The following is a 13,731-nucleotide window of genomic DNA, read 5'->3' as shown; positions in this document are numbered from 1 at the left end:
CCACAATGCTGCAATCACATGCCAAAGAACACTAAGGATTGTTGGCAGCCACCAGAAGCTGGAAGAGGCAAGTAACGGAGGAGTTGAGAATACAACCAACACCTTAATCTGACTTCTGGTCTCCAGAATTTAAATGAATTTGTTGTTTTAAGCCACCCAGTTTATGGCAATTTGTGACAGCAGCCCCTGGAAACTAACATAAAATATTATACTACTCTGCTTTGTATATATTTTGGAATTTCTGTAACTTACACAAAAATTTTAGTGGCATATTCTTCATGAACCGAGGCGATGGCAAGGTGAGAGGCTCCAGAAGCCTCTGGATTCACGAGTGGAGCCAAAAGCCACAGACATCACGTGAGGTCCTATCGCCAGCCCCCCTCAAGCCCCCCCCCCCCCCAACTAGGCCACTCCTGCTCCTGGGACCCTCATGCGTATGTCCAGCTCAGGGTCTTTACATGGATCATCCAGATGGCCCCTGCTGCTTCATGCTACCCTGTAGCTCTCCACTCTCCATGCCCCTGCCTGACTTGTTCTCAGGCCGCCCCATTGTGGTGTGATGGATTTCTCTCCGAAGGTTGTTGCTTGGGTGCATGCTGTCGGGTCTTCACGAACATTCTGTGTAAAACCCGTACCACTGTCCATCCCCAGTCTGAGATGAGTTCTCAGAGGGCCTCTGACTTTCCAGTCACAGCAGCATCAAATCTCCCAAACCTTCCCTATGGCTAAGGTACAAGCCAGCAGGTTGGGCCTGCCTCGTCCTACACACAGTATCAATATCAGGCCTCAAAATGTCCTTGAGCTGTCAGGTTCCCCCCGAGGGGACCCCAGGAACACTGTCCCTCACATTCAGCCTGACAGTGGGCTTGTCCTGACCACACAGAGACAAATGTGGTAGTGTGGCACACAGACTTTATTCTGACCCCTCCCTTCCTCCTGGGTCCAGGTCTATGTCCTGATCAGTGAGTGGGCTCACTCAGCACTCAGAAAGACCCTCTTGCGTGCGGTGTTGGTATACGGGTGCCAGCGCCACTCCACATCTGCGGTGGCCTCCTGCTCCAGCGTGCCCAGGCGAATCATATACACTGGGGGGATGGAGATTGGAACATTGTCATCTATACTGCCAGACTCCCTCCCCATCCCTGACCAGAAGTAAAGCCCCAAACTCACACTTCAGTTCAAAGCGAGGCCCAACCTCAGTCAGCTCCACACTGCGGTGGTTGGTCTTCCTATATACGTGGTGCCTGGGGCGAGGGGAGGCAGGGCAGGGATGAGGGGAGACAGGGAGCAGATGTGGGTCAACAATAAACAGCAGAGGGACACAAAAGTCAGGACACCATTCTAAGGCCAGCCCATGGACCCACCGGAAGGAGATATAATCATCTTTGTTCGCAAAGGTGATGACCCGGTGGCTGTCATCTTTGGGCACAGGGAACAGGTAACGGAGTATGTCAGAGACCTGGGTCAGAGGGAAGGAGAGCGGCAAATGCCCAGCCTGGAACTCCCTGCCCCCAGCCCTCACCCTTTGGACCCAGACTCACCCGCTTGCCTAGGCGGGAGGAGAAGCCATGCATGATGAGGTGAGGCTTGGCCTCTGACACGGTTCCCAGGTCAGGGATGTCATGCCGCATGACCACATTGCACAGTGTGAAGTAAGCAGTGGGGCCGAAGGGCAGGTGGCTGACAATGAACCCCACTGGTGGGGCCAGGCAGGCCGTCAGAGACCCGCTCTGCTCTCAGACGGTCACCCCAGCAACCCCAGCAGACACCTTGGTGCCTGCCCACCAGACTTACCAGGTGTGCCTCGATGCTCATGGACAACCAGCAGGTCAGTGACCCCGTTGGCTTTGCAGGCTCGCACCAGTGCCCCCACCTCATGCCGGCCACGGTTCATGCGCTGGGCACCGGGGAACACCAACTTCAGCTCCTGCACACGAACACACTCCAATTAGGACTGGGGCCACTAGTGCCTTAGCATCTCCCACTTGCTCCCCACTACTGGTACCTTTGCAAACATCTTCAGGCGAGAACTGGGATCTCGAGAGGTAGTGATCATGACCTTAGGATCCTCAACCCCTGCCCATCGATATTCATCATCCATGTGGTTGGTCACACCTGTCAGGAGCATGAGGGGCAAGAACAGGACATCGTCTTGGGAAGTAAAACGCTAACTTGAGGGAGCGGGAATCTGTCTAGAGCAACACTGTCTGGTAACACCTTCAACAATGAAAATGCTCCACACCTGCACTGGGCAGGAAGGTGGCTCCCCAGCCACACTGATCATAAACACAAGTGTGACTGAGGCACTAAGTTTTTAAATATGATTTAATTTTAGTTCATTTTAATTATATTTATCACACAGGGTTAGTTGCTACCATACTAGCACAAGTCCAGATTGTTAGGCCAAAGGTAACAGACTCCTTTCCCTCATAACAAAAATTTATAATGTCTTTGATACCTTTAATATCTGTTGAATAACACAATGAATGAAACATGTGGATGCCAAGGAAGTACCAGCAGCTGGGGACATGGCAGAGAACAAAATGGACACTGTCTTGCCCTGGCAGAGTTCCTATTCTAGTAAGGGAAACAACAGACAAAACAGAAAGTGGGATAATATTGTATGTGTTACATAAATGGAATGGGGAGCAGTAAAGAAGAGCTGTTCTGAGGTGCCATCTGTGCAGAGCCATGAGGGCACTTGGGAGAGTTTTGGGAGCAGGAGCTGCAGAGCCTTTCCTTCAAGGTGTCTGAGGAATGACATGGAAGCCAGCAGGCTCAAGTGCAGGGAGAAAAGCTGGCCCAGTGTCAGGAAAGTTCACCTTCACCACCGGCATCATCAAACTCCAGGGATCCCTGTAAGGCCAGAGCCTCTCTGCGTAACTCCGTAGGAATCAGGCGGTTCTCTGCAGGGGGAAGACAGAGGGGCTGAGTAAGACACAAGCATGGATTCTTCATTTGAACAACACCGAGGCTTACAAAAACTGTACAGACTTGATGAAAAAGTACCTTTTTACTCCTTTCTGTGCAGAAAGAAGATTCATGATTTTTTGGCAGGAGGAAGGGAAAGACAAAACAATTTGTCTTACATGCCAACCCGTTAACAATGGTTACAGGTTGTTTATTGTTCCTGAATTTCATGGTTTGAGGGCTTTCTAAAAATATTTAATCGCAAGTATATACTGTTTTTGTAATTAGAAAAAAATTAACAAACTAATTTTTTTAAAGAATAAATCCAGAGTGCTCTGTACAAAGGTGGACCAGAAATCCTGAAACCCTCTGATAACAAAACTGCTAATCTTGCAGGGTCTGCATGCTCAGTGTAGAGCCTGAGGTGGGACTAGAACTCACAAACTGAGATCATGAACTGAGCTGAAGTCGGATGCTTAAATCCGACCGAGCCACCCAAGTGCCCCCAAACTGCTAATCTTGATGCTTTGGGTCAGAGGTTTCTTCTGTGAACTAAAGCTGTACTTGGCAGAAGGGCTGGGCTGTAGGCAGAGCTGAAGTACAGAATATGAACATGCCCTTGGACCCAAGATTTCTTTCCAATATGCCCTGGAGAAATTCTTGCACATGGAAGAAAAGGTTCATAGCAGCAGTGCTGTTCTTAACTGCCCCAAACTAAAAATAAGCTCAATACCAAGCAAAGGAAATGGGAGCCCCCACTACACTCAACTGATCTTAGAAACAATGCTGAGTGAAAATATGAAGCTGTGAAAGAATACATACAACCTAAAAATTACATTTAAAACTAAAAATCGAGCCATATGATTTAGGGATACAAACAAGTATGACATAAGCACAAAGAAAAACAAGGAAACGGTTTATTTTCAAACACTATTCAATGTTGTGGTTATCTGAGTTGGGGTAAATATTCTTGAATTTCAATATATTGAGCATTTTTAATTTCTAATGTGGGCAGATAGGTCACAAGTGTTTAACACAATGCTTAATGCAAACATATATACAAAACATATGCACTCTCTGTCTAAACCATAAGAAAATCAAAGTGAATTTAAAATAATTAGAGGTATTAAGCTAAAGTACTATCAGAATAGAAAACAAAGTTCCATTCACACAAGAACCAAGAAAATAGGGATGGATATGGGACTTCCCATTAGGCATGTGTAACACTCTTCATTAGTATGACAAATAAAAAGCATAGAAAATACTTTTTTTAAAAAAGTGGAGAAAATACCGCAAAGTTAGATCCTAATTAACAACTCAAATAAAATTAAGTTCTCTGCAATTTAACAGTTTTAAAAAGCAAGGGAATCATAACAATGCTAAGACAGTGAGATATTCTTGCTACCTTGTACTGAAGGTAGCCAAAAGAAAAATAAGGGCGGTGGGGGCGGAGGTACAATATCTATAGGACAACGTAAAGAATTTAAATTTGGTAAGAACACACTGTAAACAAAATTAATAGGCAAACTGTAAAATCTGGATACTGCAGCACAAATGTAAGTAATTCATACCATCACGGAAGGGGCATCTGCAAACCAACAGGAGACCCAACAGGCAAGGAAAACGGCCCAGTGTTCTTAGCCACACTAAGAAATGCTAATAAAAGGGTTTTATTCCGTTGGGTTTTAAAATGCAAACCAATGGTCTTCATAATGACACGTTTAGAGCTGCCTAGTGGCGGCGACCGGCATACCTTCGAGCGCGCGCCGAACCTTCTCTTTCTTCTCCTGGGCGGCTCGCTGCGACTCCTCGCGTGCCTTGCGGTACAGGTACTCCCGGCGAAGGCGGGCCTCACGACGCAGCTAGGGAACAGCGGGTCCGGTCGACCTCTTTCTAGCCACACACGGCCGGGCCCCGAGGGCCACCCGCCCCAAGTCCAGGAACCATCCCCAGCCCTCCGCGAACCCCCAACATCAAAAACAGGAGCTCAAACATTCCTCCTACCATTCTGAGCACGGCTTCCACGTGGGTCCCGGAGAATCTGCCGGCTCAGCCCGCGCAGCTCCACCCTCGATTCTGCCCTCAACCAAGAAGGTAGCCAGAAGCTTCACTAGACTCTGCTACTGCTAGAAGCACCCAATGCTAAGATGGTGAAGGGTGGGGTGGAAGTCGCAAGGCGATTGGCCAGTCTGGAAGCGCATGCTCACTGGAGCAGCCAATAGGCTGGCGTCATAGGATACGCCATAGGATCCTATGTTGTTGTCCCATAGGATAGCAGTTAATAAAGATGTCTGTGTGTGGCTTCGCTACTTGTCACTGCTGTGCAGGATGCCCAATTTTAAGATGACGAACCGTTAAAATATTTATAACTGGCGGCCTTAAATGACCCAGCAACTGTAAAAGCAGCACAGCGGTAGACCAGAGGCTGGCCTCCGGGTTCCGGGAATTGAAACCCCTCCTCCCTTAAAATGGCTGCCTTGTCCATCGCCACAGCTATAGCCCTACTTTTAAAATGCAGCCGTCGCCAGAAGGAACTCAGAACTACCCATAATTCTAGCCGACTGTTCGGTAGGCTGGCCTACTTCAGAGAAACCGACTAATCAGTTCTGTGCCGCTGCTCTAGGCGCGCTTGCCTTTAGAAGCGACTACCCGCCTACCTCTAAACGTCGGGAGACTAGGCCCACGTCTGGGAACGCCCCTTGAAGGTGGGTCTCGGGGGCCTATTGGCTGTCATGCCGGCATGGCGAACGGCGATTGGACGACCTGGGAAGAGGCTGGTTCCAGACCTCAGTTCCTTGGGCCCATGGCTGCGCCGGACCTACGAGCGGAGTTGGACTCGCTGCTTCTGCAGCTGTTCCAGGACCTGGAAGAACTGGAGGCGAAACGGGCGGCACTGAACGCTCGGGTGGAGGAGGTGGGAGGCTGGGGAGGGAGGGCGAGAGGGCATGCGGAGGTAAACTGAGTTTCACCGCTCTCCTCTCATCTCAGGGCTGGCTCTCGCTTTCCAAAGCTCGCTACTCTATGGGTGCCAAATCGGTAGGTCCCCTGCAGTATGCCTCCCTCATGGAGCCCCAGGTCTGCGTCTACACCAGGTGAGGAGCTGTGCATGCTGGAGCGGGTGGGCGGGCAGGGGTCCAGGCTGGGGCCTCCAAATGTCGATCCTACCTTCTCGTTCTTCAGCGAGGCCCAGGACGGACTCCAGAGGTTCTGGCTGGTCAGAGCCAGCGCCCAGACTCCAGAGGAGGTGGGGCCCCGAGAGGCAGGTGGGTCCCCCTCCTTCCCCCGCTTCTTCCCGCCTGTTTTGTCAAATACAAAATGTACAGGATAATTGAGGAGATGATTTTCTTAAGGGTGTTGCGATGGAGAGAGCGGCCCAGATTGGAGGATCAGAATGTCTCAGCAGGGTAGACAAGTTTTAGATAAGGTCCTTTACAGTTGTGATAGTTTTGCAATCAGGGTAGGTTTCAGTCAGTTGGACAGAAAATGTTTATATGTCTAAGTACCTTAGAGGGACAAAATTCTAATCGCAGTCACTTATGAGAGGAATGGGGAGTTGGAGGTTCTGTCTGGCCTTTCAGCATGTTCAGGCAAATGAGAAAAGTCAGTGTGTGGTTCTGTCACAGGTTAACAAGGGAGTCATTTGCTGATGTTATGAGAGTCTTGAGAAAGAGTGGTCAGGGCCTCTCATCTGAGTCACAAAGGGAAGGGTTGTTCTTTATGGTAAGCTGCTTTCTGGAACATAAATGGTTGGGGGAATTTTCCAACCATCGGTGTTTGTCAGGATCATGAGCTCAGATCAAGTTCAACATTGTCACTGAGAAGACAAGGAATACTTAATGAAACCCCCAACCTCCAGTCTTTCTTTACCCAGCTTTGCGAAGACGCAAGGGTCTCACCAGAACCCCAGAGCCAGAGTCCTTCCCAGCCCTCCGGGACCCTCTGAACTGGTTTGGAATCCTTGTTCCTCACAGTCTACGGCAGGCCCAAGCCAGCTTCCGGGAGGGTGAGTGGATCCTCTATCTCCTGGAAGGACTTGAGCACTAATGCCATGCCACAGTTGGGCTTAATCTGCAAAGGATTTTCCAGGTTTTCTCCAGCAGACTTTTGTTGTACACCTGCTGTTTTTTCAAAAAGCATTTACTGGCTGTTGGTAGTGTTCCAGGCCCATGCTAGGTGCTGGGGATACAGCAGGAAACAAAAGGGATAAACACCCCTCATGGAATGTTTATTCTGTTGAGGGGAGAAAGAGAACATGCAAGTAAATAAGTAAGCCCTATACATAATACCAGGTAGGGGTATACCTAAGATAGGGTACAGTGGATGGAGTTGGACAGGAGTGGGCTAGAGGAGTTATTTTATGAAGGGTGGTCTGGAAAGGCTTCTCTGAAGAGATGGAGAGAACTTTGTGGGTGATCTGGGGGATTGGTGTTGTTGGCAGAAGTATTAGCCAGGGAAAATGCTTTGAGATGAGATGGTGTTTGAGATGGCAGAGAGGAAGCCAATAGGTTGGAGTGGAATTAATGCAGGGGGTAATGCCAGGAGCTGAGGTCAGAGGGGGGCTGGGCCAGGTGATTTGAGGCTGTGTAGACCCTTATGAGGGCTTTGGCTCTGAACAGAGGGAGGTGCACTGGACCCACAGAGTGGTAGGAAAGTTGTGGGTACTGGGTGGGAAAAGACAAGAGCAAAGGGAGGAAGCAGGTGCCAGGGAGCAGCCATGGTTGAGATACAGGTGAAGGCTGTGAAGGAGGGGGTAAGTGGTGGGAACCTGTATGTTTTGAGAGTAAAAGCCATAGGATTTGCTGATAGATCAATTTGAGAGTAAGGGAAGGAGTGAAGAATGAGCCCCTAGATTCCACCTGGGGATTCCACCTGAGCCAGACCACCTGGGGACTGAAGCTGCCCTCACCTGTTGTGAGAGGGCTGCAGAGTTGCAGCCAAGGGTAAAGTAAGGAGTTGGGTGTGAGTATGTTCCCAGTGCTGGGTGGTGGAGACTTTGATCAGGTGTCTGGGCACATGCAATCTGGAGTCTGGAAGAGACCTGGCCTTGAAAGAGTGATTTGGTAGCCCACTGCATGGCACTGGTGTTTAAATTCTCAAGCTGCTGACACACGGCATTAAAGCTGAGATCAGCAGAGGGCCTTGGAGTGTGGAGAGGAGATGGGAAGAGATAGGGGAGAAACCAGATGAGGAGACTGAGAAGCAGTGGTGAGGCAGGAGCATCACCCAGAGGGTAAGGGACCCCAGAAGAAAAGAAGAGAAAGTGCTTCCTGGAGAGAGGTGATCAGATGCATGGCCAGCTCTGCTGTTAGGCAGGTAGGCTGAAGACTGAACTGGCCAGTGGACTAGGCAGCATGGAGGACGCAGATGACTTAATAGAGGCGTCAGGCAAAAGCCACCTCGGTGTGGATCCAGGATGTGGAGCACTCTTGGAGGCAGAGAATACAGATAGAGGGAGAGAACAGTGAAGTACTGTGATAATGAAGGAAAGAAGGAAGGAAATGAGGGCATGCAACAGTGTTATGATCTGTGAATTTTTAGTTCTTGATGGGTGATAGTAAGGGGGTCAAGGAGGTCTGTTGAAGAGGTAGAATTTTGTGTGTCTAGTAAAGTTCTGAAGTAGCCAATGCAAGGCTCTTCCTAGAATATTTTAGGAATAGCATGGAGGCCAGAGTTCTGGAGCCTTTCCAGTCCCTGGGGATGTCCCCTGAGTCATGTGTCACATCACAGATACCATGGTGACAATCGTATCTCTTCATTTAGGCCTGCAGCTGGCTGCAGACATGGCCACCCTTCAGATCCGCATTGACTGGGGTCGAAGCCAGCTCCGGGGGCTCCAGGAAAAACTCAAGCAGCTGGAGCCTGAGTCTGCTTGACCTGTGACCAGAGACAGAGGAGTGAGCGCAGCTGTTCCTTCATGTGGCTGGCTACCTTATCTCAGGCCTTCCTCCTTCACAGATTGCCCCTGCCCCTATTCCCAGCTAATCCCTACTACTTAAAATTTCTCTGGTTTGCATGTTTTCAGCTTTGTTAGATATGAAAGTTTGAAGAGGCAAACTGAGTAATGTTGAAAGTCACTACTGTGAAACCACTTCTAGGCTTGTATTCTCCTAGGACACAGTCATGTGGGGCAGACGGCAAAGTTGTTAGGTTAGTTCATATTAGTAAATAACCAGAACATCCTCGTGGATATATCAGCTGCAGTTTCTTTACAAGATGCAATACTATCCAGCTAGTGGCAGGGAAGGGCAAAAAATAGGTGCTTCAGTTTCACTAGATTCTCAAAACTGATTTTGATATAGGAAAAAAAAACCAAACATGGATAACAGATCAGGACAGCATGATTCCATGTCAATAAAAAACACAAACACCTGAGTAGATAGGCAGTCCTTGACAGGTTTTAAGCCAGAAAGTAAAAAAGATTTGACTTAGATTTTCAAGGGAACTCTAGGAAGGGAACTCCAGGAAAAGACCTTTCAGATTTTTAAAAACCTCCTCTATCTTTACAGGAGTGAGACCAACCCTCTTTTAATTTTTGAAGGTCCAGTTGTATTTCCTGTGATGGCAACTGTGTCCATGCTTCATTTTCCTGCTGGGTTGTTGGTATTTTTAGCAGTTTCCAGGAGGTAATCTTTATGTTTGGGGAAAATTAATCCTTTGTTCATATACGAAATATAAATATTTTTCCCAATTTGTCTTTTAACTTTCCATATGGTGTTTTTTTAAAGCCTTTATTATAAAATAAAACAAATTAAACTGCACAAAATAATTGACTAGCTTAATGAATAACTAAGGTGAAAGCTGTAGTAACCATCACCCAGCTCTTGTATTTTTCTTTTTGGTCAGTTTTCTTAATAGAGTAGAATTGATCAATCAGCTGTTTTATGATTTCTGGACTTGGGGTTGTAATTGATGTGATAAAGGAATTCTCCAGTGTTTTCCTCAAAAACTTTAAGTTGAGGTACGGAGTGAATCTTGCCACCAATTTGTCTTTTATACCATAGGTCTACATACATATATACATTATGTTGATTAATCCACCCCTACCGCTTTGAGATGCCACCTTTTATTCTTTCACTTAATCCCAGTGTGTACCCCTACCATATTTTGGACTTCCATTGTTTCATTGATCTTACTGTCAGTCAATAATCCTTGAGCCTTTCACATATACTTTAATCGCAGTGGTCAGATTTGTGATTGGATTGGGGAGAATGTTTGTTTTGTTTTTGTTTTTGCCACTTTGAGCTTAAGCTGTCCGTGAAAAGCCTACTGGAAGCACTCAAAAGTAAAGTAGAGAAATTTCAGAACAAAATACGGCTGCTACCAACGAAGAAGCTAAAATAAGATACCACAATCCGTTTTTTGCTTTTCACGGAAAAGATATTAACGTGGAACTCCGGTCCTAGAAGGGGTCCTTTATTTTAGATGTCAGTAAATGACCTTTTATTGTTTGGAGTTGGGCTTCAGGTGTGCCTGCAAACGCGGACTGTGAAGACCGAAACGCCCGGCAATCTGCCCTGGCTCTAGTCCTTTAGATTTCCGGGACCAGGAGTTCCCGCCCCTGAGGAGGCCCGGATGTTCCCACCCAGGGCGAGTCTTGAGAAAGGAGTCTTGAAACGGGCTGGTGGAGCTGCAGTCAGAGCGAATCTCCATGGGCGGAGCGAGCCCGGTAGTGCGCCGCTGTTGTGTGGGGGGTGCACATGACAAATTGATAGAAGTGATGTATACAAGATGAGAGGCAGGTTGGTGCTGACTCCCATATGGTCTAGCGGTTAGGATACCTGGTTTTCACCCAGGCGGCCCGGGTTCGACTCCCGGTATGGGAACAGAGGTGTTGTTTTGTTTCTTCAATTGGCTGGAATTTTGTTTCTTCTGCCAGTGGAACACCTCAGATAGCATTGGGCATTTCTCTCTATTTAAACCTGGAGAAATTGAGGCCCAGGGAGCTCTGGGCCCCAGCTTTCTGTATTTTGAACGAAGTGTCAATTTTCACCATATCAGTAACTGTTTTCTCTATCAGGAACTTATTAATTATAGAAGATACCATATACATTATAGAAGTGAATATTATTATATTTAAATATTAAATAATATTTAAAATATTCAAAATTTATTGTCAATCTCAGTGGAGGGTGACCACTGTCTGGCCCCTCCCACACACCTATGGGTAAGGACACCCTCCAGGAGGAAGGAGGGGCTGGGTGGAATCAAGACACTTGCAGCCTCTGCTCCAGAGACAGTCCAGAAGCTGGGCTGCAAGGGTTGGAACTGAGTCTCTGGAGGAGCACAGGATGAAGTGCATGAATGGACTGGAGAGAGCCAGTTGGAAGAAGTCTCTGACAATTTAACTTTCTCTGGTCTTGTGGCCGCTTTGTTTGCCGAATGGTCCAGTGGTTAGAGTTCCGTTTTTTTTTTCACCTGAGTAAGCCGGTGTTCCCCCTACCCTTTATGAAAGTTACTTAAAACTTTAAAATAACCCCTCACTCACCCCCCCCCCCCCCAACACGTGCACAATTCCCATCAAAAACTACAAACATGAGTCACTAAATGCCTTCCTCAATTTTCCACCTCCTTTTCTCTGGTTCACTTAGTCAATCCAGGGAGTTTATGTGCAGGTCCTGCCTTCAGGAGTAGACCACTACACTAGTTTATTCATTCACACATTTTGGGGGGAGAAATTATTTCTATTATCATATTACTTTAAAATATTACATGTTAAATATTAATATATATAAATATGTAATTAATATAATATTAATATTAACATATTACATGTTAAAATAGATACAATGGAGTTTGGAAGTCATCACTCCTGTCTTCACAAGAAAAAAAGCTGAATAAACTAAAATTTAACAACTCTTCTCAGATCCATGAGAAAACTTAAATCACAGGGCAAATTGCTGCTTTGAAAACTGGAAAGAAGAGTGAATACAGAGAGTCATAGTATACCAGGCTCAGAAGCCGCTGCTGGAGCCAGCAACAGGTAGAAAAACTTAAGGGCTAGTTGACTCTGCTGAGAAAAAAAACTCTCTAAAGGCATGATATACAAGGGAAGCCATTTTTATTTTATTTTATTTTATTTTATTTTATTTTATTTTATTATTTTAAATTTTATTATTTTATTTTGACACGTTTAGTATTTATTGTACTTTTGCAGAACAAGAGTCCTAGGTAGTTGCTACCTTGGTGGCTTAATTTAGACAAAAATAGCCAAGAGGCATCAATTTATTACTATAGCAGATTTAACAGTGACTCACTAAATTATTTAACAGAAGCATTTTCTAGAAAGTATGGATCTAGTCACATGCATACTAGAATAGGTGAAATATAAGAACACCATATACATTTTGTACAATGCACTTTTAGTTCTCCACAGTTTTGTTTGGTATAAAGCAAATGTAACTGGGCTCTGATATAGACCATTATTGATATGATTTTCAAGTTTTTCAGTGTGGGAAAGTGACTGTGGCCCTCCTCAACATGGAGTCCATAACACCCCCTGGGCAGGTTCAGACTCAACTCACATATCTGTAAATAGACTAGAAATAGCCAATCAGGTGAATGCTGGTTTTCCTCAAATGAAAACTGAAAAGAGGAAGAAAAAGATTTTGCCAGTTGCAACAGTTTGCTACTCCATTTGGAATCTAGGCATGGATCCACTGGCCATCAAACTCAGAGTCAGAGCCCTCAGGAAAACTGGAAGAAATTCTTTAGAGACAGCAAAATAACCACACAAGTCCCCCCCATCACACACACCACAGACACTCCTTATTTACCACACTCACACACACGCACACACACACAAACATACATACCACATGCACTGCCCAGCTCATACATGTCACACAGAAACACACGTTCACCACACCCACACCAGACACATACCGCATATACATCACATATATACCACACACATGCACACATACCCTGCATATCAAACTTCTATCACATATACACATACATATAGTACACACACTCTTGCTAATACACACCACACATACTGAACACACAGGCATACCATACATATACTAGAAACACACTAATATATACCACATACATACTACACAAAATAGCACACCCTCACCAATCATGACACATATACACCACAAATATTGCAAATAGCACATATATAACACATGTACCACATATATGCCAAACATTCACATGATATATAACTCACAAACAACAAATACACACACAAATGCACACCAGCAAATCTGCAAAACAAATATCAACACCACACATATCCACACACCATACGTAACACACACACACACCCCACATATGCATGGCACACATACACAACACAAACACCACACAAATACCACACACAGCACGCATGTCACACAAACACCAAATAAACACACACTGCACATGGAGAATAAACACACCAGAGATACACCACCATCACAACTCACATCCCATACATACAGCACACATGAACACACATAAACCTCTTATATAGCACTGATACACCATGCACACTCCACACGTACCACACGAATACCATTAGCACACACACACCACACATATGCCACACATATCATACATATAAAACACAGAAAAACACTTAAATCACAACCACTTTAAACAGACGCCACACACACCACACATATAACCATACACCAACACGCCACACATTTACCAAATGAGATATCACATAGATATACCACACATGCATCACACAATAACCACATATACAGAACACTCACTCCACAAGTAAAACACACCAAATAAACTGAACAAATCCATACCACACACTGCACATGCCATACATATACCGCCACACAGCACACACATCACATATACACCGCACCTATATTT

At 46.0% G+C, this 13,731-nt stretch overlaps 2 protein-coding genes and 1 non-coding gene across 5 annotated transcripts; 2 read left to right on the top strand and 1 right to left on the bottom strand.

Annotated features, from left to right (window-relative positions):
- Positions 1-895: 895 nt before the first annotated feature.
- On the bottom strand, positions 896-5,622 carry IMP4 (IMP U3 small nucleolar ribonucleoprotein 4). Of its 2 annotated transcripts, XM_043574341.1 has the most exons (9): positions 4,915-5,622; positions 4,664-4,772; positions 2,823-2,906; positions 2,006-2,115; positions 1,795-1,927; positions 1,542-1,696; positions 1,365-1,459; positions 1,171-1,244; positions 896-1,085 (listed from the first exon to the last, which is right to left on the bottom strand). In XM_043574341.1, exons 1-9 carry the CDS (start codon positions 4,915-4,917, stop codon positions 973-975), a joined length of 876 nt encoding a protein of 291 aa, XP_043430276.1. In that variant the 5' UTR covers positions 4,918-5,622; the 3' UTR covers positions 896-972. The 2 variants fall into 2 exon arrangements, with proteins under 2 accessions (XP_043430276.1, XP_043430266.1); XM_043574331.1 differs by having other exon boundaries at positions 1,171-1,459; positions 4,915-5,619.
- Positions 5,623-5,650: 28 nt separating this feature from the next.
- On the top strand, positions 5,651-10,083 carry CCDC115 (coiled-coil domain containing 115). Of its 2 annotated transcripts, none has more exons than XM_043574362.1 (5): positions 5,651-5,824; positions 5,899-6,002; positions 6,091-6,173; positions 6,782-6,913; positions 8,671-10,083. In XM_043574362.1, the coding sequence occupies exons 1-5, from the start codon at positions 5,651-5,653 to the stop codon at positions 8,781-8,783; spliced, it is 606 nt and encodes a 201-aa protein (XP_043430297.1). In that variant the 3' UTR covers positions 8,784-10,083. The 2 variants fall into 2 exon arrangements, with proteins under 2 accessions (XP_043430297.1, XP_043430287.1); XM_043574352.1 differs by having other exon boundaries at positions 6,767-6,913.
- A 578-nt stretch (positions 10,084-10,661) lies between these two features.
- TRNAE-UUC lies at positions 10,662-10,733 on the top strand. Its single transcript has one exon. It is a non-coding gene; the product is annotated as a tRNA-Glu (tRNA).
- The last annotated feature ends 2,998 nt before the right edge of the window (positions 10,734-13,731 follow it).

This window comes from Prionailurus bengalensis, chromosome A1 (assembly GCF_016509475.1).
Source record: "Prionailurus bengalensis isolate Pbe53 chromosome A1, Fcat_Pben_1.1_paternal_pri, whole genome shotgun sequence".
NCBI lineage: Eukaryota > Metazoa > Chordata > Mammalia > Carnivora > Felidae > Prionailurus > Prionailurus bengalensis.
Note: the sequence above shows the minus strand (reverse complement) of the source record. Positions and strands in the feature narration are given on the sequence as shown.